Source organism: Engystomops pustulosus, chromosome 8, assembly GCF_040894005.1.
Source record: "Engystomops pustulosus chromosome 8, aEngPut4.maternal, whole genome shotgun sequence".
NCBI lineage: Eukaryota > Metazoa > Chordata > Amphibia > Anura > Leptodactylidae > Engystomops > Engystomops pustulosus.
This window is the reverse complement of record NC_092418.1, coordinates 2,863,445-2,888,424: the sequence shown is the minus strand read 5'-3', so window position 1 is coordinate 2,888,424 and position 24,980 is coordinate 2,863,445. Positions and strand designations below refer to the sequence as shown.

Below are 24,980 nucleotides of genomic sequence, written 5' to 3'. Positions count from 1 at the left end.
GATTACCAGGGACGTGTAGCGGCTGTACTGATACTGCTTTATTTCAGATTTCAGTCGGTCAATCGTTTGTTTGTCCCCCCCTCCCGCCGAATACAGTGACTCCAATTCTTTCCGCAGCTTGAGATACTGGCTGTACTTACTCTTACCCTTCTTCACTGACAGTCTCTTCAAGAGGGACCTGATCTCCTCCTTGACGTTCTCCCACCAGTCAGATATGTTGTCATAGAAGTCTTGTCTCTGGAGCTGGTCCTGAAAAAGGGAGTGGATGCAATTCTGGACATAGGCATCATCCAGGATGCTAGAATTGAGCCTCCATAACCCCCGACCAATATCCGAGTGGTTAGTGGCTCCCATGGAAAACAATAAGGCCAGATGGTCAGAATATGGGACAACCTTCTCGCTTATACCACTAACATTCTCTGAGGGACTCACAAATGCCATATCAATCCTGCTGTGCCTGTCAGCACACGTATAGGTGTACCGAGGTTTCCTCCCGTCCAAGGTAAATACATCACGTAGGTTTGCCTGTGATATTATGCTCTGTAGGACCCTGGAGTCCCTGACCACTGCTCTGCCTGAGGACCTGTCACCTGAAGTCATGACAACATTAAAGTCACCCGCCATTACTACAGGGATAGAAGTAAATAAATGCTGCTTCACCTCATTGAACAGCTGGATTCTGTCGGTCACTGTCTGTGGGCCATAGATGTTGATCAGCCGGAGCCGCCTACCATGGATGGTCACTTCTAGCACCAGGCACCTCCCCATATCGACCTCCATCAGCCTGTGCACCGTCACGTCTGTGGTGTTAAACAGTATGGCGACCCCGGCGTACGGCTCCACAGCCAGTGACCAGTAAGAAGGACCAGACCGCCACTCACGCCCAGCCTCACGGAGATGCCCTAAGGTGGTCAGACGGGTCTCCTGCAGGAAGATGACATCAGCGTCCAGATATCTCAGGTGGTCATACACGGCGTGTCTAGTCCTTCTTACTTGAATGCTGTTGACGTTGCTGGAAGCAACTTTTAGAGAGAACCCAGCCATCACAATGAAAAAAAGCAGAGCAGTGACTCCCATCATCATGAGTCAGAGTCAAAGTCCCCCTGTCTTCCACCAGTCTCCATGTCTGACTCCTCAGCGGTATCCACAGGAGGGGGTTTCTTCTTAGTTGGAGGATCCCCTGTGTCCAACTCACACTCATTATCAATTCTTTCCAGCTCTTTTTCAAAGTCCCCATCAGACTCGGACAGAGCATCAAACCTGTTGGAAAGGACCATGACCCCGTTATCACCACTGGACTTTCTCCTGGTCTTAGGCTCCGCACTATACTCCTCAGGCCTATGGGAGGATTTGTCTTTTTTTTTCCTTTTATTCTTTTTCACCTCCTCATATTCAGTAGATGTTACAGAGGTGGCTGCCTGAGGCTGGTCGTGGGTTACAACCTCCACACTCCCCTGAGCACTGTCTGACTGCTGGGGTTCTGCATCACCTGAGCCCTGTACCTCCCGCCTGGTCAGAATTTGCCCCAACACCAAGGCTTCTTCCTCTAAGGCATCTGCCTCCTGCACCATCTCATCATCTGAGAAGTCCCTGGCGATGTTATGCCAGGCCTCCGGGCAATCATGGTGCGGGTGGCCCATCTCTCTGCAGAGGTTGCATCGGACCGTCTCACAGGTGGCACTGAGATGACCGACCTCCCCGCACAGGTTGCATTTAACTACTGTACATACTTTGGCCACGTGACCGATCCTACCACACCTAAAGCACTTCCGTGGTTGTACGGGATAGAAGCAGAAGCCCTTTTCTCTACTTATATAGAAGGAGTTGGGGAGGTGCAGGGTAATGTTGTTAAACTGCCTCAACTTCACCAGAACCTTCCACCCTCCAGTCCAGATACCGTCGGCGTCTCTATTCTTAGTGAGGTCTGACAGCAGATCACAATGGCGTCTGAGCCACACTAGAATGTCCTGAGTGGGAACAGACTCATTCCAGAATATTATATTGACCACCACGGTACCTGGCCTGGATATGGGGACAAACACAAACCTACACCAGCCATCAGTGTCCCTAAGCCGGGGGAGTTTATACCAGAACCTGTCCAGACTAGACATGAGCTTAAAGCTGACATCATAGCCCTGTCTGTCTGGAAGGTTGATGACCGCCAGGATGTCATCTGGTGAGAACCCCATCTGGCTGCACAGGAGGGCTTGTAGTTACAGTCTGTGGCTTTACTGCTGACCTGGTGCGGCCTGTAGCGGCCATGCTGGACAACACCTCCCTCTGCTGCAGGTTTTCTCGCAGGGTTTGTCTCTCCAATGATGTTCTCCTCTGTCTGGGTGCAGGAGTGGGGGGCTGTGCACCTGCTGCTTGTCTCACACTCTGCTGCATCACCTGAGCTCCTCCACGCTGGCTGGTCATGGTACTTGCTGCTTTCATTGCTGCTTCAGTTATTTCCACTTCTTCAGTCTTTCTCATCACAATCGCATTGTCTGCAATCTGTACACAATCTTTACTGCTTACTTTGGGATTTGCATCCCTAGAAGGTTTTTGGGAGTTCACTCCCGGTGTAGGCCTGGAAGCCTGGGCCTTGCCTGGGGAATCTCCCCACCCAGGGTGGCCCCGCCCTGGGCTCGCTCCAGACATGCAGAGACTCAGGAGCTCAGCTCATACACGTTCTCACAGCAAGGGGGCAGGATTATAGTAGTTATATTCCTGTACATAGGGGGCAGTATTATAGTAGTTATATTCCTGTACATAGGGGGCAGTATTATAGTAGTTATATTCCTGTACATAGGGGGCAGTATTATAGTAGTTATATTCCTGTACATAGGGGGCAGTATTATAGTAGTTATATTCCTGTACATAGGGGGCAGTATTATAGTAGTTATATTCCTGTACATAGGGGGCAGTATTATAGTAGTTATATTCCTGTACATAGGGGGCAGTATTATAGTAGTTATATTCCTGTACATAGGGGGCAGTATTATAGTAGTTATATTCCTGTACACAGGGGGCAGTATTATAGTAGGTATATACCTGTACATAGGGGGCAGTATTATGGTAGTTATATACTTGAACATAGGGGGCAGTATTTTAGTAGTTATATTCTTGTACATAGGGGGCAGTATTATAGTAGTTATATTCCTGTACACAGGGGGCAGTATTATAGTAGTTATATACTTGAACATAGGGGGCAGTATTTTAGTAGTTATATTCTTGTACATAGGGGGCAGTATTATAGTAGGTATATTCCTGTACATAGGGGGCAGTATTATAGTAGTTATATTCCTGTACATAGGGGGCAGTATTATAGTAGATATATTCTTGTACATAGGGGGCAGTATTATAGTAGTTATATTCTTGTACATAGGGGGCAATTTTTATTGTAAAAACCAACAAAATACAATTAAACAAAATCATAAATACATTCTTCTGTATACACGATTAGGAATCAAACAAATATAAACTCAGAGTAAATGTAACTTAGAGTCCATAGCTGCTGCTGCTGGAAAGGAAAAAGAAAAATGTAAAATCAATATATATAGAAATTAAACACCAGATATATTCCTCCATAATTTCCTATTTCTCTGGTCTTTTCTGACTTCCAGTGATTTTATCCACCTTAGCTCAGACAATATTTGGGATATTACAGCCGTGTAGTTATAGTCCTCTCTGTGTAGGGACACCCGGGTTCTGGCATGCCAGTGGTAATATTTGATTACTGTTATTATGAGATACATGGTTCCCGGATCTATAATACCATCTGGAGATGGGACGCCATAGATGATGTCCGGGTACTGGAGGAATTGCAGCCTCGGGATGTTCAGCAGGTCAGATACTTCCTTCCAGATCTTCCTCCCTCCCCAGCACTCAGAGATGAAATGTTCCTATCGTCTCCTCCTGCTGACACCCCAGGGGACACTTCCTATCTGCCACACTCACAAACTTTAGGTTCCCTCTCACAAATAACTTCCCATGTAGTGACAACCAAGAGATATCAAACAACTTGGGGGGAAGTCGCTTCGCATTGAGGAACCTGAGACTCTTCTGTAAGGTGGTGGTCACACAGTCTCTGAGAGCGAGTGGGGAGTGGTAGAAAGCCCGACATAGCCTAGTATAGAGATCTCTCCTGGTGTTACTGATAATGTAGGACTTCTCCAGCTTCCACATCCTGACACACTTCAGACCATACACCAGATACTGGGGGAGGAAGCCAGGAGCCCGTCGGCCCCTCTTGAGACTGCCGCCTCGTACCCAAGACTCTGCAAAAGGCAATATCCAGTCCCTGACACTACTTACCCACAGGGGACCATTGTTTGAGTCCAGGCAACCGAAACTGACTTTTAGAAACATGGAGTCAAAGAAAACCCTTGGATTTAACATATCCAGCCCACCCTCTCTCCTCCGTAGGTAGGTTATCCCTCTTTTAACCGGGTTCAACCTGTTCCCCCATAAAAGCTGGAAGAACAGGCTAAAGAGCCTAGCGGAGAAAGATTCTGGCAAAGGAAATACGACAGAGACGTAAAGGAAGACAGGGACCAGGTAAGTCTTCAGCAGAGTAACCCTTTCTCTATAGGTCAGCCTCCAGTTCTTCCATCGCTGAACCTTTGTATTTCCGGTATCCAACTTCTCTTCCCAATTTAGTTTGGCATTGTCTTCCCTCCCTAATTTAACCCCAAGGATCTTAATATGGGTGGAGGCCTTGGCGAATTGTGGCAGATCAAAGCCAGGAGCAGTATCCAATGTCCAGAAAGCCTGACTCTTCTCAAGGTTGACCAGAGACCCGGAGGCCTCTGAGTAACTTCTGATGGCTGTGGATAACATCTCCACCTCACGAGGCTCAGATATCACCACAGTCACATCATCCGTGTAGGCGACTACCTTCAAAGGCAAGCAATGGGGGACCGGCACCCCCTGAAAATCGCACCGCTGCAGTGATCGCAGAAACAAGTCTATGGCAAACACATACAGCAGTGGACTCAGGGGGCAGCCCTGTCGCACCCCTGCCTCTACTTCAAAAGTGTCCCCCTGCCAACAATTGATCAGAGGAAAGCTCTTCGCCTCTCTATACAAAGTCCTGAGCCAATCTATAAATTGTCCTGGAATACCGTACTTTGATAAAGTGGCCCATAGATAATCATGGTCAACCCTGTCAAAGGCTTTAGCCTGGTCCAGACCTACAACATATCTCCCACACCTCAGAGCTTTACATCTCTCAAACATCTCTCTTATCGAGATGACTGCTCCAGAGATGTTCCGCCCTCTTACTGTGCCGTACTGAGAGCCTGCCAACAGTGCCCTGGACAACCAGACTAACCTAGAAAACAGATTTCTAGACAATTTTCTAGACAATTGGTAAACACATCCACAAGGATTGGAGCTAAGAGGTCTCTAAATTTCTTATAGAATTCAGCTGTTATTCCATCAGGACCTGGTGCCTTCTTCAGATGTAACTTATCAATGGCCTCTTTAACCTCCTCCTCTGTTATTCCTGCTGTCAAAGGAGAAAAGTCCAAATCTCTAGTGTCAGGACCTGGAGTTGCCTCCAAGAATTGAGCCATTTTGTCTTTGTCCAAAACCTTCTTCTGAAATAACTCAGCATAGTAGGATCTCACCACCCCCAGGATACCCTCCCGAGATTCCTGCAAAACTCCCTGGGAGTCAGTGAGACCTGTGATCGATTTCTTAGCCACACGTTCCCGGCAATTCTCATATGGATCAGGCGTGACTAAGTTTCCATAGTCACGCTCCACAACCAGGGACGCGTAGCGGCTGTACTGATACTGCTTTATTTCAGATTTCAGTCGGTCAATCTTTTGTTTTTCATCCCCACCCGCCGAATATAGTGACTCCAATTCTTTCCGCAGCTTGAGATACTGGCTGTACTTACTCTTACCCTTCTTTACTGACAGTCTCTTTAAGAGGGACCGGATCTCCTCCTTGACATCCTCCCACCAGTCAGATGTATGATTATAGAAATACACTCTCTCCAATTCACCCTGTATAAGAGAGTGGACTTGCTCCTGGACAAAAACCTCTTCTAATAGGGCAGAATTTAGTCTCCACAAGCCTCTTCCTATATCTGGCCGTTCCGTATTACCTAAGTAGAAGTATAGGGCCAGGTGATCCGAGTATGGGACAGACTTCTCACTTCTATCCCCAATGACCTCCGAGGAACTCACCAGCGCCAGGTCTATTCTGCTATACCTCCCAGCACAGGAGTAGGTAAATTTGGGTTTTCTACCACCCTGCACAAAGACATCAGACAAACCTGACTGTGTTATAATGTCGTTTAAGACCTTAGAGTCCCTGGCAAGAGGTCTACCAGTGGGTCTGTCACTCAATGTCCTAGTGGCGTTGAAATCACCCGCCATGATGACTGGGAGAGATGTAAATAAATAGTCACGTCATTAAATAGATTAACTCTGTCAGTCACTGTCTGTGGACCATAGATGTTGATAAGCCGGAGCCTCCTACCTCGGACAGTAACCTCCAGCACCAAACATCTTCCCATCGACACCTCGGTTAGTCTGTGAATGGTGACATCGTGGGTATTAAACAGTATGGAGACCCCGGCACATGGCTCCACAGACAGTGACCAGATGGACGGCCCGGAGCGCCATTCTCTCTCTGCTTCTTTTAACAAACTAAGACTATTAAGATGAGTCTCCTGTAGGAAAAAGACATCGGCATCGAGATAATGTAGATGTTCATACACCGCATGTCTTGTCCTTCTTGCCCTAATGCTGTTGACATTGCTAGATATTATTTTCAGATTAAAGTTCGCCATTAGAGCTATAACAAGAAGCAGAGAGAGTGTCCCCATCATCATAAATCTGGATCAGATCCCTCCTCTTCACCACCCGTCTCCATGTCTGATTCAGACTCTGGTCCCACCCTATGGGGTCTACGTTTTGAGGGCGGGGTCACCATCGGGATCCTCATCATACTCTGCCACCATCCTCTGCAGTTCCCTCTCTAGCTCCTCCTCTGCGTCTGACTCTGAGAGGACACTGAATCTATTCACAGTCATGGTCATGTCTGTTCCACTGTCCACTCTGATCTTAGATGACTTGTGAACTATGGTCCACTCACCCTCAGGCTTCCGGGTGGACCTATCTTTTTTCCTCCTCTTATTAGCAGATGTTGTGGCTGGAGAGGGAATGAGCACTGAGGGCGGTGCAACCTGCTAGACAACTTCCATATCTCCCTCCGTGGTTTGGGTCTGAGGCTGGTCTGGTGTTGGTATAGCAGCACTTGACTCTAGGACCTGCTGAGGTTCTGGCGTAGCCTGATCTGACCCTAATAACAATGCCTCCTCCTCCCCCAGGTCATCTGCCCCTGCCAATAGGTCTTCATCAGGGAAGCTCTTACATATGTTGTGGCAGGCATTGGGACAATCCCTGTGGGCATGCCCGATCTCACCGCACAGGTTACACCTGATGTTCTGGCAGTCCGCACTCACATGGCCTATATCCCCACACAGGCTGCACTTGACCACAGAGCAATTACTGGCGATGTGACCGACTCTACCACATTTGAAGCATCTGCGGGGCTGACCCGGATAGAAGCATACTCCCTTCTCCCGGCCAATGAAGAAGGAGTTGGGCAGATGCTGGGTTATGTTGTTGTACTGTCTTAATTTCACCAGGACCTTCCACCCTCCTGTCCAGATCCCGTCCTCATCCCGGGTCTTGGTGAGCTCTGACATGAGGTCACAATGCCTCTTGAGCCAGATGACAATATCCTGCTGGGGAACAGACTCATTCCAGAAGATGACGGTGACTGTACCAAGTTTAGAGATGGGGATGAAGCTGAAATTATTCCACCCCTCTGCATCTCTAAACCTGGGGAAGATGGCCCAAAACCGGTCCAGGTTGCACATCAGCTTAAAGCTCACATCATATCCCTGGCGATCGGGGAGGTTAATTACTGCCAGAATGTCACTTGGCGAGAAACCCATTTGTTCACACAATAGTGATCTGACCACAAACCGCCTGTCAGGTAGGTCCTCCTTGGCCCCTCTGTGCCTAAATCTCACCACATTCCTCCTCTTAAACGCCTGACCGGTGTAATGAGAGCCGGATGAAAAAGATGGTGCACCCCGGCTCCAGGCGTTGCCAGAAGAAGACTGGTGAGGGCCCGTACCCTGCTGTGTCTGGGGGCGCTGCGGGGGCTGCTGGGCTCCTGCACTCTGAGGGTCTGCTACCTCAGCAACTAGAGGGGGGAAGTCCTGAGCATCAGACTGTACTACCCCCTCCCCACCATCAGCCTCCATACACTGCTCTGCCTGCTCTATGGCAACATCCCACACAGACTGCGCTTCCCCTGTTGGAACATTATCACACACAATGGTATCAACATTGGTAACAGGAACAGACGCAGATAAATCAGCATTATCACCAGCATTGGGGGCAGCAGTGTCACAGACATTAGGGGCGGCAGTATCACCGACATTGGGGGCAGCAGTATCACCGACATTGGGGGCAGCAGTATCACCGACATTGGGGGCAGCAGTATCACCGACATTGGGGGCAGCAGTATCACCGACATTGGGGGCAGCAGTATCACCGACATTGGGGGCAGCAGTATCACCGACATTGGGGGCAGCAGTATCACCGACATTGGGGGCAGCAGTATCACCGACATTGGGGGCAGCAGTATCACCAACATTGGGGGCAGCAGTATCACAGACAATAGGGGCGGCAGTATCACAGACAATAGGGGGAGCAGTATCACAGACATTAGGGGCGGCAGTATCACACACATTGGGGGCAGCAGTATCACCAACATTGGGGGCAGCAGTATCACAGACAATAGGGGGAGCAGTATCACAGACAATAGGGGCGGCAGTATCACAGACAATAGGGGGAGCAGTATCACAGACATTAGGGGCGGCAGTATCACAGACATTAGGGGCAAAGGCATTAGGCACTGATGTATGAGCAGTATCAGCAGTGGCGTAACTACCGCCATAGCAGCCGTAGCGGTTGCTACGGGGCCCGTGAGGTTCAGGGGCCCGGGGATGCACGCTCCCTGCAGTGCTTTGCCACGGCCTGGGGTAAGTGGTCCGGGGCTGCAGTGCCGGATCGTGCCCCCGGGCCCCTCCCTCTCTGTGCATCTACATGTCTCCTGAGCCCGCCCGCCTCTTTCCGGGACCCCTGCCTGCTCATATCCTTGACCTGCCCCCCAGCCACCTCTCTGACCCGCCCCCCTCATCTCCCTGACCTGCCCGCTCATCAGCCTGCAGGGCGGCACAGTTGATTCTCTGCCCCCCCCTTCCCCCGCTCGACCCCCCCTTCCCCCGCTCGCGTATATACTGTGTATATGTGTATATATATATATATATATATATATATATATATATGTAAATCCTTTGTATATGTGTATATATGCATCTACTATGTATACATGTATATACTGTGTATAAATGCATTGAAGCAAATACTGTATTTTTACATGCATGTATTTATATTAGCATATATATATATGATGTGTGTTTTTGTATGTGGTAAGTATGTATGCTGTATATACTGAATGTATGTGTATATTCTGTATGTATATGCAGCATGTGTGTATATGGTGTTTTTATCCTGCATGTATGTGTATATATGGTCAGTGTATACTGTATTTGTGTATGTATGTATATATGTATATATATATATATGTGTGTGTGTGTGTATTGTAAATGTATTATATGTATATAATGTGTATACTGTATGAGTTTGTATATACTCTGTGTATTAGTGTATAAATGTATAGGAGTGCATAAATGTGTGTGTATAGGTCTATGCTTGTATGTATAAGGGTGTGAGTATAGGAGTGTAGAACTTTATGTGTGTATATAAAGGTGTGTATATATCAGTGTATAAATGTGTGTAATTGTATAAACATGTCTGTATAGGGGTATCTTCCCAAGAACATATGGGGGACGTATATCTGGCCTTTGCTGCCGGATATACTTCCCCCATAGGCTTCTATACGCCGGGGCTTGGTACGGTGAGCACAACGAGTACTCACTGTTTCGAGCAAAAGAGATAGAGCGTGCTCAATCTATGGCCGTAAGAACGACCATGCGGCTCTATTCTCTATGGAGAGGGGAGGGGTGAGCTGCGCTCACCTCTCCTCTCCAGCGCGCCCGACGTGTGCCTGCCATATATATATATTTTAAGGGGAAGGGGGGCCCCATGCAGAAATCTGTTATGGGGCCCAGCCTCTCCTAGTTACGCCCCTGAGTATCAGGCACTGAAGTCCCATCAATGTCAGTACCATCAGTCCCAGCAGAGTCCTGATGATCCTGCTCAGATGCCACAGCGTTACCTTCAGGATCAGGTGCACAGTCCTGCTGCAGTGAGCCGTCATCTGGGACTTGTGGTGCTTTTCCTCCACCACTAGCATCAGGCAGATGTCCACGTTGCACGCTGAATGCTGGGACATGTGGTGCTTGCTCTGCTCTGGTAACTTCAGAGGGACGGCTGTGATCCTTCTGCAGATTGCAGGTTGCTGGGACTTGTGGTGCCTCTGCTGTGGGTGGTTGCTGATCCATGGCTTTTCCTTTCTTGTAGAGATCCCTTGCTGGTATGGGAAAGTCGCAGGCTGGAGTATAGGTTTCCCCTGGGTCTGCTGGACACCACCAGCGCAGGTCTCAGTTGCCGGATTAGATGCCCCTCCATGATGTCTCTGGGCCTGGAAGCGCTCCTGGTTCCTGTAGGTCTCTGCCAGGGGACCCATCTGCTCCAGGACAGCCTCAGTCTGGGCGACATTGTCAGCGAGCTGCTTGGCCAGGGTGGTGAGCTTCCTGTCTAACAGCTCATGTCTCTCCGGGTTTGCTGCCTTCAGCTTGTAGGCACAGTCAATGTTTTTTTGTAGCTGCAGTTTTTGTTCCTTCAGATTTCCCAGTCTCTTTACCAGTGCTGGGATCTGATCAGCCAGGAGGAGCTCAGGTGCATGCTCAGCCGCTGCATAGGGAGTTGCTGCAGGTGCACGCTCAGCCGCTGCAGGTGCACGCTCAGCCGCTGCATAGGGAGTTGCTGCAGGTGCACGCTCAGCCGCTGCACAGGGAGTTGCTGCAGGTGCACGCTCAGCCGCTGCACAGGGAGTTGCTGCAGGTGCACGCTCAGCCGCTGCATAGGGAGTTGCTGCAGATGCACGCTCAGCCGCTGTACATGGAGGTGCTGCAGGTGCACAATCAGCCGCTGCATAGGGAGTTGCTGCAGGTGCACGCTCAGCCGCTGTACATGGAGGTGCTGCAGGTGCACAATCAGCCGCTGCATAGGGAGTTGCTGCAGGTGCACGCTCAGCCGCTGCATAGGGAGTTGCTGCAGGTGCACGCTCAGCCGCTGCATAGGGAGTTGCTGCAGGTGCACGCTCAGCCGCTGCACATGGTGTTGCTGCAGGTTGCTTACAGGTGGTAGGTACTGGCACTCTGCTGGGTCCGGGCCTCTGAGCCACTGTTGGGTTCTGGCGCGCTGCGGCTCTTACTGCTGGGGGATGACACTGTCCAGTAGCAGCACTTGTGGCAGCCTGAGGCCTCCCTGCTAGTTTGGTCTCGGCCTTGCTGCCTCCACTCCCATACCTTGTGCGCTCAGAGCGGATCAGTACAAGCTGCTGCAGGTTCTCCAGCAAGGTCTGCTTCTCCAGAGATGTCCTCCTCTGCCTGGATGATGGAGGTGTACACGGCACAGGTGAGGCCGCGGCTGGAGGCTTCCTCTGCCTGGATGATGGAGGTGTACACGGCACAGGTGAGGCCGCGGCTGGAGGCTTCCTCTGCCTGGATGATGGAGGTGTACACGGCACAGGTGAGGCCGGGCTGGAGGCTTCCTCTGCCTGGATGATGGAGGTGTACACGGCACAGGTGAGGCCTGGGCTGGAGGCTTCCTCTGCTCCTGCACAACCTGCTTGCTCCTCTGTCCTGGATGACCCGACATTGTGTTCCCACTCACTGGCTTCTGCTGCACATTCACACTGGTAGGTGACTTCACCAAACTGGAACTTACTGCTGCTTCTTTCTTCACAACATCTTCACTACTTCTGGCTGAACTGCAGCCGCTGACATGACTTACTGCACCGGAGACTTTAGGATTTTCATCCATTAGTTTGGGTGTCTGGGAGTTATTTCCCAGAGAAGGCCTTGGAGCCTGGGCCTTGCATGGGGAACTTCCCCACCCAGGGTGGCCCCGCCCTGGGCTAGCTCCAGACATGAGGAGACCTCAGGAGCTCACACTGCACACAACCTCTCAGCAAGGGGGCAGTATTATAGTAGTTCTCCAGCAAGGTCCAGAAGTTACCTGTTAACATTTTTTGTAAACATCACCTGTTACCATCCACACTAACGAGCTAAGGGCACACCTCCTACAGGGTGTGGCACTCCCACGCTGGAAGTCCGCTTGTGCATACTGCATCCACTCTCATTTAAGTCTGGAGCGAGACACAGCAACTTAGGTATGACTAAGGACTAACATACTATAGTCCGAAACGCGTAACCGCTGTATTTTTGGTCGGTCCTGTGCGATTGCCATTCATGTTACTTCCATGTTGTTCTACTATTGGAATTTTTCCTCTGTTTTTTAAGGATATGAAGAATAAATTTTTGGACATGTTTTAACAGCGAGTCTTTTTCCTTTGGATCTACCGGATGTTGAATGCTGGATTCCCTTCCTTTGCTTTTTGCCATTGTTTGTTTCATTATAGTAGTTATATTCCTGTACATAGGGGGGCAGTATTATACATAGGGGGCAGTATTATAGTAGTTATATTCTTGTACATAGGGGCAGTATTATAGTAGTTATATTCCTGTACATAGGGGGCAGTATTATAGTAGTTATATTCTTGTACATAGGGGGCAGTATTATAGTAGTTATATTCTTGTACATAGGGGGCAGTATTATAGTAGTTATATTCTTGTACATAGGGGGCAGTATTATAGTAGTTATATTCTTGTACATAGGGGGCAGTATTATAGTAGTTATATACCTGTACATAGGGGGCAGTATTATAGTAGTTATATTCTTGTACATAGGGGGCAGTATTATAGTAGTTATATTCTTGTACATAGGGGGCAGTATTATAGTAGTTATATTCTTGTACATAGGGGGCAGTATTATAGTAGTTATATACCTGTACATAGGGGGCAGTATTATAGTAGTTATATTCTTGTACATAGGGGGCAGTATTATAGTAGTTATATTCTTGTACATAGGGGGCAGTATTATAGTAGTTATATTCTTGTACATAGGGGGCAGTATTATAGTAGTTATATACCTGTACATAGGGGGCAGTATTATAGTAGTTATATTCTTGTACATAGGGGGCAGTATTATAGTAGTTATATTCCTGTACATAGGGGGCAGTATTATAGTAGTTATATTCCTGTACATAGGGGGCAGTATTATAGTAGTTATATTCCTGTACATAGGGGGCAGTATTATAGTAGTTATATTCCTGTACATAGGGGGCAGTATTATAGTAGTTATATTCCTGTACATAGGGGGCAGTATTATAGTAGTTATATTCCTGTACATAGGGGCAGTATTATAGTAGTTATATTCCTGTACATAGGGGGCAGTATTATAGTAGTTATATTCTTGTACATAGGGGGCAGTATTATAGTAGTTATATTCCTGTACATAGGGGGCAGTATTATAGTAGTTATATTCCTGTACATAGGGGGCAGTATTATAGTAGTTATATTCCTGTACATAGGGGGCAGTATTATAGTAGTTATATTCCTGTACATAGGGGGCAGTATTATAGTAGTTATATTCCTGTACATAGGGGGGCAGTATTATACATAGGGGGCAGTATTATAGTAGTTATATTCTTGTACATAGGGGCAGTATTATAGTAGTTATATTCCTGTACATAGGGGGCAGTATTATAGTAGTTATATTCCTGTACATAGGGGGCAGTATTATAGTAGTTATATTCCTGTACATAGGGGGCAGTATTATAGTAGTTATATTCCTGTACATAGGGGGCAGTATTATAGTAGTTATATTCCTGTACATAGGGGGCAGTATTATAGTAGTTATATTCCTGTACATAGGGGGCAGTATTATAGTAGTTATATTCCTGTACATAGGGGCAGTATTATAGTAGTTATATTCCTGTACATAGGGGGCAGTATTATAGTAGTTATATTCTTGTACATAGGGGGCAGTATTATAGTAGTTATATTCCTGTACATAGGGGGCAGTATTATAGTAGTTATATTCCTGTACATAGGGGGCAGTATTATAGTAGTTATATTCCTGTACATAGGGGGCAGTATTATAGTAGTTATATTCCTGTACATAGGGGGCAGTATTATAGTAGATATATTCTTGTACATAGGGGGCAGTATTATAGTAGTTATATTCTTGTACATAGGGGGCAGTATTATAGTAGTTATATTCCTGTACATAGGGGCAGTATTATAGTAGTTATATTCCTGTACATAGGGGCAGTATTATAGTAGTTATATTCTTGTACATAGGAGGCAGTATTATAGTAGTTATATTCCTGTACATAGGGGGCAGTATTATAGTAGTTATATTCCTGTACATAGGGGGCAGTGTTATAGTAGTTATATTCCTGTACATAGGGGGCAGTATTATAGTAGTTATATTCCTGTACACAGGGGGCAGTATTATAGTAGTTATATCCCTGTACATAGGGGGCAGTATTATAGTAGCTATATTCCTGTACATAGGGGGCAGTATTATAGTAGTTATATTCCTGTACATAGGGGGCAGTATTATAGTAGTTATATTCCTGTACATAGGGGCAGTATTATAGTAGTTATATTCCTGTACATAGGGGGCAGTATTATAGTAGTTATATTCTTGTACATAGGAGGCAGTATTATAGTAGTTATATTATTGTACATAGGGGGCAGTATTATAGTAGTTATATTCTTGTACATAGGGAGCAGTATTATAGTAGTTATATTCTTGTACATAGGGGCAGTATTATAGTAGTTATATTCTTGTACATAGAGGGCAGTATTATAGTAGTTATATTCTTGTACATAGGGGCAGTATTATAGTAGTTATATTCTTGTACATAGGGGCAGTATTATAGTAGTTATATTCTTGTACATAGGGGGCAGTATTATAGTAGTTATATTCCTGTACATAGGGGGCAGTATTATAGTAGTTATATTCCTGTACATAGGGGGGCAGTATTATACATAGGGGGCAGTATTATAGTAGTTATATTCCTGTACATAGGGGGCAGTATTATAGTAGTTATATTCCTGTACATAGGGGGCAGTATTATAGTAGTTATATTCCTGTACATAGGGGGCAGTATTATAGTAGTTATATTCCTGTACATAGGGGGCAGTATTATAGTAGTTATATTCTTGTACATAGGGGGCAGTATTATAGTAGTTATATTCCTGTACATAGGGGGCAGTATTATAGTAGTTATATTCCTGTACATAGGGGCAGTATTATAGTAGTTATAGTCTTGTACATAAGGGCAGTATTATAGTAGTTATATTCTTGTACATAGGGGGCAGTATTATAGTAGTTATATTCTTGTACATAGGGGGCAGTATTATAGTAGTTATATTCTTGTACATAGGGGACAGTATTATAGTAGTTATATTCTTGTACATAGGGGGCTGTGTTATAGTAGTTATATTCCTGTACATAGGGGCAGTATTATAGTAGTTATATTCTTGTACATAGGGGGCAGTATTATAGTAGTTATATTCCTGTACATAGGGGGCAGTATTATAGTAGTTATATTCCTGTACATAGGGGCAGTATTATAGTAGTTATAGTCTTGTACATAAGGGCAGTATTATAGTAGTTATATTCTTGTACATAGGGGGCAGTATTATAGTAGTTATATTCCTGTACATAGGGGGCAGTATTATAGTAGTTCTATCCCTGTACATAGGGGGCAGTATTATAGTAGTTATATTCCTGTACATAGGGGGGCAGTATTATAGTAGTTATATTCCTGTACATAGGGGGCAGTATTATAGTAGTTATATTCCTGTACATAGGGGGCAGTATTATAGTAGTTATATTCCTGTACATAGGGGGCAGTATTATAGTAGTTATATTCCTGTACACAGGGGGCAGTATTATAGTAGTTATATTCCTGTACACAGGGGGCAGTATTATAGTAGTTATATTCCTGTACATAGGGGGCAGTATTATAGTAGTTATATTCCTGTACATAGGGGTAGTATTATAGTAGTTATATTCTTGTACATAGGGGGCAGTATTATAGTAGTTATATTCCTGTACATAGGGGGCAGTATTATAGTAGTTATATTCCTGTACATAGGGGGCAGTATTATAGTAGTTATATTCCTGTACATAGGGGGCAGTATTATAGTAGTTATATTCCTGTACATAGGGGGCAATATTATGGTAGTTATATTCTTGTACATAGGGGGCAGTATTATAGTAGTTATATTCCTGTACATAGGGGGCAGTATTATAGTAGTTATATTCCTGTACATAGGGGGCAGTATTATAGTAGTTATATTCCTGTACATAGGGGGCAGTATTATAGTAGTGCTTGGGCTGAAACTCTTTTCTTCCTCAATGTTCTGTCATTGCCTTTTTTTTCTTAGTGTTAGAAAAGAAATCACAGAAGAGGAAAAGATGGAGTTAAAGATCTTACTGCGGACTGCGGACAAGCTGACAGGTAACATCATCCCATGTATAAGGCTCCGGGAATACATCACCATCAATGTGTCACCCAGATGTCCAGTCTCTATCCCGGGACATGGGGTCATATTCTCACCAAAACCAAAACATCCAAATCAATATAATTAGCTGCACACATCACACCGTGACATCCATCGGGTTGGTTAATGTTCGGTTCTGACAGCTTCATCTGAATTTCACAACAACATTTGGTTCAGGACCCAGACTTCAGGCTGAACTTTGACCAGAACACAAACCCAATTGTTGTCAACGGGGACCCCAATTTTAACACCTCAAAAATTGCCAGAAATTAGAGATAATAAAATCTAGAATGCTGAAAACTGATGGGATAACAGGGCAGTCATCCACATTGGACGGGAGAAATAATAACGTGGCATTAAAAAAACTGAGAAAATCATTTAAAAATCATTTTAAACAATTATCTCACAGCGGTTAACGGGTGTTCAGATTTAGTTCAATACATAGATGGAGGACAGACGGTACACTGAGCCCTAAACTGAGCCCCCAAAATTGTCACCTGCCTACTTGCCTCTGCGTATCCAAAGGTGATACGAGACCACGAGGAGCCGTCCCCTCCCTATTCTACAGAGCAGACACAAAACGAGACACAAAAGAATCATGTGACTGGGTCACAACAAGATAGCAGATCCAATAGAGAAAGTCACAACAAGATAGCAGAACCAAAAGGGAAAGTAACAACAAGATAGCAGATCCAAAAGAGAAAGTCACAACAAGATAGCAGATCCAAAAGAGAAAGTCACAACAAGATAGCAGATCCAAAAGAGAAAGTCACAACAAGATAGCAGAACCAAAAGGGAAAGTCACAACAAGATAGCAGATCCAAAAGAGAAAGTCACAACAAGATAGCAGATCCAAAAGAGAAAGTCACAACAAGATAGCAGATCCAGTACAAAAGAGAAAGTCACAACAAGATAGCAGATCCAAAAGAGAAAGTCACAACAAGATAGCAGATCCAATAGAGAAAGTCACAACAAGATAGCAGATCCAATAGAGAAAGTCACAACAAGATAGCAGATCCAAAAGAGAAAGTCACAACAAGATAGCAGATCCAAAAGAGAAAGTCACAACAAGATAGCAGATCCAAAAGAGAAAGTCACAACAAGATAGCAGATCCAAAAGAGAAAGTCACAACAAGATAGCAGATCCAAAAGAGAAAGTCACAACAAGATAGCAGAACCAAAAGGGAAAGTCACAACAAGATAGCAGAACCAAAAGGGAAAGTCACAACAAGATAGCAGATCCAAAAGAGAAAGTCACAACAAGATAGCAGAACCAAAAGGGAAAGTCACAACAAGATAGCAGATCCAAAAGAGAAAGTCACAACAAGATAGCAGATCCAAAAGAGAAAGTCACAACAAGATAGCAGATCCAGTACAAAAGAGAAAGTCACAACAAGATAGCAGATCCAAAAGAGAAAGTCACAACAAGATAGCAGATCCAGTACAAAAGAGAAAGTCACAACAAGATAGCAGATCCAAAAGAGAAAGTCACAACAAGATAGCAGATCCAATAGAGAAAGTCACAACAAGATAGCAGATCCAATAGAGAAAGTCACAACAAGATAGCAGATCCAAAAGAGAAAGTCACAACAAGATAGCAGATCCAATAGAGAAAGTCACAACAAGATAGCAGATCCAATAGAGAAAGTCACAACAAGATAGCAGAACCAAAAGAGAAAGTCACAACAAGATAGCAGATCCAAAAGAGAAAGTCACAACAAGATAGCAGATCCAGTACAAAAGAGAAAGTCACAACAAGATAGCAGATCAAATAGAGAAAGTCAACACAAGATAGCAGATCCAAAAGAGAAAGTCACAACAAGATAGCAGATCCAAAAGAGAAAGTCACAACAAGATAGCAGATCCAGTACAAAAGAGAAAGTCACAACAAAATAGCAGATCCAGTACAAAAGAGAAAGTCACAACAAAATAGCAGATCCAAAAGGGAAAGTCACAACAAGATAGCAGATCCAAAAGAGAAAGTCACAAAAAGATAGCAGATCCAGTACAAATGAGAAAGTCACAACAAGATAGCAGATCCAAAAGGGAAAGTCACAACAAGATAGCAGATCCAAAAGAGAAAGTCACAACAAGATAGCAGATCCAAAAGAGAAAGTCACAACAAGATAGCAGATCCAAAAGAGAAAGTCACAACAAGATAGCAGATCCAGTACAAAAGAGAAAGTCACAACAAGATAGCAGATCCAAAAGAGAAAGTCACAACAAAATAGCAGATCCAAAAGAGAAAGTCACAACAAGATAGCAGATCCAGTACAAAAGAGAAAGTCACAACAAGATAGCAGATCCAAAAGAGAAAGTCACAACAAGATAGCAGATCCAAAAGAGAAAGTCACAACAAGATAGCAGATCCAGTACAAAAGAGAAAGTCACAACAAGATAGCAGATCCAAAAGAGAAAGTCACAACAAAATAGCAGATCCAAAAGGGAAAGTCACAACAAGATAGCAGATCCAAAAGGGAAAGTCACAACAAGATAGCAGATCCAAAATAGAAAGTCACAACAAGATAGCAGATCCAAAAGGGAAAGTCACAACAAGATAGCAGATCCAAAAGGGAAAGTCACAACAAGATAGCAGATCCAAAAGGGAAAGTCACAACAAGATAGCAGATCCAAAAGAGAAAGTCACAACAAGATAGCAGATCCAGTACAAAAGAGAAAGTCACAACAAGATAGCAGATCCAAAAGAGAAAGTCACAACAAAATAGCAGATCCAATAGGGAAAGTCACAGCAAGATAGCAGATCCAAAAGAGAAAGTCACAACAAGATAGCAGATCCAAAAGGGAAAGTCACAACAAGATAGCAGATCCAAAAGGGATAGTCACAACAAGATAGCAGATCCAGTACAAAAGAGAAAGTCACAACAAGATAGCAGATCCATAAGAGAAAGTCACAACAAGATAGCAGATCCAAAAGATAAAGTCACAACAAGATAGCAGATCCAGTACAAAAGAGAAAGTCACAAAAAGATAGCAGATCCAGTACAAAAGAGAAAGTCACAACAAGATAGCAGATCCAAAAGGGAAAGTCACACCAAGATAGCAGTTCCAAAAGGGAAAGTCACACCAAGATAGCAGATCCAAAAGGGAAAGTCACAAAAAGATAGCAGATCCAGTACAAAAGAGAAAGTCACAACAAGATAGCAGATCCAGTACAAAAGAGAAAGTCACAACAAGATAGCAGATCCAGTACAAAAGAGAAAGTCACAACAAGATAGCAGATCCAGTACAAAAGAGAAAGTCACAACAAGATAGCACATCCAAAAGGGAAAGTCACAACAAGATAGCAGATCCAAAAGAGAAAGACACAACAAGATAGCAGATCCAAAAGAGAAAGTCACAACAAGATAGCAGATCCAAAAGAGAAAGTCACAACAAGATAGCAGATCCAAAAGAGAAAGACACAACAAGATAGCAGATCCTGTACAAAAGAGAAAGTCACAACAAGATAGCAGATCCAAAAGAGAAAGTCACAACAAAATAGCAGATCCAAAAGGGAAAGTCACAACAAGATAGCAGATCCAAAAGGGAAAGTCACAACAAGATAGCAGATCCAAAAGAGAAAGTCACAACAAGATAGCAGATCCAAAAGGGAAAGTCACAACAAGATAGCAGATCCAAAAGGGAAAGTCACAACAAGATAGCAGATCCAAAAGGGAAAGTCACAACAAGATAGCAGATCCAAAAGAGAAAGTCACAACAAGATAGCAGATCCAAAAGGGAAAGTCACAACCAGATAGCAGATCCAAAAGAGAAAGTCACAACAAGATAGCAGATCCAAAAGGGAAAGTCACAAGATAGCAGATCCAAAAGGGAAAGTCACAACAAGATAGCAGATCCAAAAGGGAAAGTCACAACAAGATAGCAGATCCAGTACAAAAGAGAAAGTCACAACAAGATAGCAGATCCATAAGAGAAAGTCACAACAAGATAGCAGATCCAGTACAAAAGAGAAAGTCACAACAAGATAGCAGATCCATAAGAGAAAGTCACAACAAGATAGCAGATCCAAAAGAGAAAGTCACAACAAGATAGCAGATCCAAAAGAGAAAGACACAACAAGATAGCAGATACAGTACAAAAGAGAAAGTCACAAAAAGATAGCAGATCCAGTACAAAAGAGAAAGTTACAACAAGATAGCAGATCCAAAAGAGAAAGTCACAACAAAATAGCAGATCCAAAAGGGAAAGTCACAACAAAATAGCAGATCCAAAAGGGAAAGTCACAACAAGATAGCAGATCTAAAAGAGAAAGTCACAACAAGATAGCAGATCCAAAAGAGAAAGTCACAACAAGATAGCAGATCCAGTACAAAAGAGAAAGTCACAACAAGATAGCAGATCAAATAGAGAAAGTCAACACAAGATAGCAGATCCAAAAGAGAAAGTCACAACAAGATAGCAGATCCAAAAGAGAAAGTCACAACAAGATAGCAGATCCAGTACAAAAGAGAAAGTCACAACAAGATAGCAGATCAAATAGAGAAAGTCAACACAAAATAGCAGATCCAAAAGAGAAAGTCACAACAAGATAGCAGATCCAAAAGAGAAAGTCACAACAAGATAGCAGATCCAGTACAAAAGAGAAAGTCACAACAAGATAGCAGATCCAACAGAGAAAGTCACAACAAGATAGCACATCCAAAAGGGAAAGTCACAACAAGATAGCAGATCCAAAAGAGAAAGTCACAACAAGATAGCAGATCCAGTACAAAAGAGAAAGTCACAACAAGATAGCAGATCCAAAAGAGAAAGTCACAACAAAATAGCAGATCCAAAAGGGAAAGTCACAACAAGATAGCAGATCCAAAAGGGAAAGTCACAACAAGATAGCAGATCCAAAATAGAAAGTCACAACAAGATAGCAGATCCAAAAGGGAAAGTCACAACAAGATAGCAGATCCAAAAGGGAAAGTCACAACAAGATAGCAGATCCAAAAGGGAAAGTCACAACAAGATAGCAGATCCAAAAGAGAAAGTCACAACAAGATAGCAGATCCAGTACAAAAGAGAAAGTCACAACAAGATAGCAGATCCAAAAGAGAAAGTCACAACAAAATAGCAGATCCAATAGGGAAAGTCACAGCAAGATAGCAGATCCAAAAGAGAAAGTCACAACAAGATAGCAGATCCAAAAGGGAAAGTCACAACAAGATAGCAGATCCAAAAGGGATAGTCACAACAAGATAGCAGATCCAGTACAAAAGAGAAAGTCACAACAAGATAGCAGATCCATAAGAGAAAGTCACAACAAGATAGCAGATCCAAAAGATAAAGTCACAACAAGATAGCAGATCCAGTACAAAAGAGAAAGTCACAAAAAGATAGCAGATCCAGTACAAAAGAGAAAGTCACAACAAGATAGCAGATCCAAAAGGGAAAGTCACACCAAGATAGCAGTTCCAAAAGGGAAAGTCACACCAAGATAGCAGATCCAAAAGGGAAAGTCACAAAAAGATAGCAGATCCAGTACAAAAGAGAAAGTCACAACAAGATAGCAGATCCAGTACAAAAGAGAAAGTCACAACAAGATAGCAGATCCAGTACAAAAGAGAAAGTCACAACAAGATAGCAGATCCAGTACAAAAGAGAAAGTCACAACAAGATAGCACATCCAAAAGGGAAAGTCACAACAAGATAGCAGATCCAAAAGAGAAAGACACAACAAGATAGCAGATCCAAAAGAGAAAGTCACAACAAGATAGCAGATCCAAAAGAGAAAGTCACAACAAGATAGCAGATCCAAAAGAGAAAGACACAACAAGATAGCAGATCCTGTACAAAAGAGAAAGTCACAACAAGATAGCAGATCCAAAAGAGAAAGTCACAACAAAATAGCAGATCCAAAAGGGAAAGTCACAACAAGATAGCAGATCCAAAAGGGAAAGTCACAACAAGATAGCAGATCCAAAAGAGAAAGTCACAACAAGATAGCAGATCCAAAAGGGAAAGTCACAACAAGATAGCAGATCCAAAAGGGAAAGTCACAACAAGATAGCAGATCCAAAAGGGAAAGTCACAACAAGATAGCAGATCCAAAAGAGAAAGTCACAACAAGATAGCAGATCCAAAAGGGAAAGTCACAACCAGATAGCAGATCCAAAAGAGAAAGTCACAACAAGATAGCAGATCCAAAAGGGAAAGTCACAAGATAGCAGATCCAAAAGGGAAAGTCACAACAAGATAGCAGATCCAAAAGGGAAAGTCACAACAAGATAGCAGATCCAGTACAAAAGAGAAAGTCACAACAAGATAGCAGATCCATAAGAGAAAGTCACAACAAGATAGCAGATCCAGTACAAAAGAGAAAGTCACAACAAGATAGCAGATCCATAAGAGAAAGTCACAACAAGATAGCAGATCCAAAAGAGAAAGTCACAACAAGATAGCAGATCCAAAAGAGAAAGACACAACAAGATAGCAGATACAGTACAAAAGAGAAAGTCACAAAAAGATAGCAGATCCAGTACAAAAGAGAAAGTTACAACAAGATAGCAGATCCAAAAGAGAAAGTCACAACAAAATAGCAGATCCAAAAGGGAAAGTCACAACAAAATAGCAGATCCAAAAGGGAAAGTCACAACAAGATAGATCTAAAAGAGAAAGTCACAACAAGATAGCAGATCCAAAAGAGAAAGTCACAACAAGATAGCAGATCCAGTACAAAAGAGAAAGTCACAACAAGATAGCAGATCAAATAGAGAAAGTCAACACAAGATAGCAGATCCAAAAGAGAAAGTCACAACAAGATAGCAGATCCAAAAGAGAAAGTCACAACAAGATAGCAGATCCAGTACAAAAGAGAAAGTCACAACAAGATAGCAGATCAAATAGAGAAAGTCAACACAAAATAGCAGATCCAAAAGAGAAAGTCACAACAAGATAGCAGATCCAAAAGAGAAAGTCACAACAAGATAGCAGATCCAGTACAAAAGAGAAAGTCACAACAAGATAGCAGATCCAACAGAGAAAGTCACAACAAGATAGCACATCCAAAAGGGAAAGTCACAACAAGATAGCAGATCCAAAAGAGAAAGTCACAACAAGATAGCAGATCCAGTACAAAAGAGAAAGTCACAACAAGATAGCAGATCCAAAAGAGAAAGTCACAACAAGATAGCAGATCCAAAAGAGAAAGTCACAACAAGATAGCAGATCCAAAAGGGAAAGTCACAACAAACTAGCAGATCCATAGGTAAAGTCACAACAAGATAGCAGATCTAAAAGAGAAAGTCACAACAAGATAGCAGATCTAAAAGAGAAAGTCACAACAAGATAGCAGATCCAAAAGAGAAAGTCACAACAAGATAGCAGATCCAGTACAAAAGAGAAAGTCACAACAAGATAGCAGATCAAATAGAGAAAGTCAACACAAGATAGCAGATCCAAAAGAGAAAGTCACAACAAGATAGCAGATCCAAAAGAGAAAGTCACAACAAGATAGCAGATCCAGTACAAAAGAGAAAGTCACAACAAGATAGCAGATCAAATAGAGAAAGTCAACACAAAATAGCAGATCCAAAAGAGAAAGTCACAACAAGATAGCAGATCCAAAAGAGAAAGTCACAACAAGATAGCAGATCCAGTACAAAAGAGAAAGTCACAACAAGATAGCAGATCCAACAGAGAAAGTCACAACAAGATAGCACATCCAAAAGGGAAAGTCACAACAAGATAGCAGATCCAAAAGAGAAAGTCACAACAAGATAGCACATCCAGTACAAAAGAGAAAGTCACAACAAGATAGCAGATCCAAAAGAGAAAGTCACAACAAGATAGCAGATCCAAAAGAGAAAGTCACAACAAGATAGCAGATCCAAAAGGGAAAGTCACAACAAACTAGCAGATCCATAGGTAAAGTCACAACAAGATAGCAGATACAGTACAAAAGATAAAGTCACAACAAGATAGCAGATCCAAAAGAGAAAGTCACAACAATGAAGCCAAGAACAGAAAACCAGAAGTTCAGGCATCTAGCAGAGTAACACAAACTGTGGAACCACCAGGGAATATAACTAGCGATGTCCTGACTGTGACTGGATATATAAATGGACCCAAAGAGTCTCCCATCTGACTGAAGCAAAACTCTGTCCATCAGTTGGACCAAAACTGCAGCAAAACCGCGAGTAGTACAATCAGACTCAACCACAACCAGCAACATAAAGCACAGTTCACACTAGGAATGTAAAACAAAGACACAAAGAGAAATTTAATGCAGCCTAAGCCGCATTCTGCCGACAGAAGATAACGCTGCACATGTGTTTCACAG

At 43.7% G+C, this 24,980-nt stretch overlaps 1 protein-coding gene across 1 annotated transcript in view; it reads left to right on the top strand.

Moving 5' to 3' along the window:
* LOC140076250 (uncharacterized) overlaps nucleotides 1-24,980 on the top strand; it is a 69,407-nt gene that overhangs the window by 14,327 nt on the left and 30,100 nt on the right. Inside the window, exon 3 of the mRNA XM_072122780.1 lies at nucleotides 16,577-16,650. Coding sequence (XP_071978881.1) covers nucleotides 16,577-16,650 — 74 coding nt within the window. The remainder of the gene's footprint in view (nucleotides 1-16,576; nucleotides 16,651-24,980) is intronic.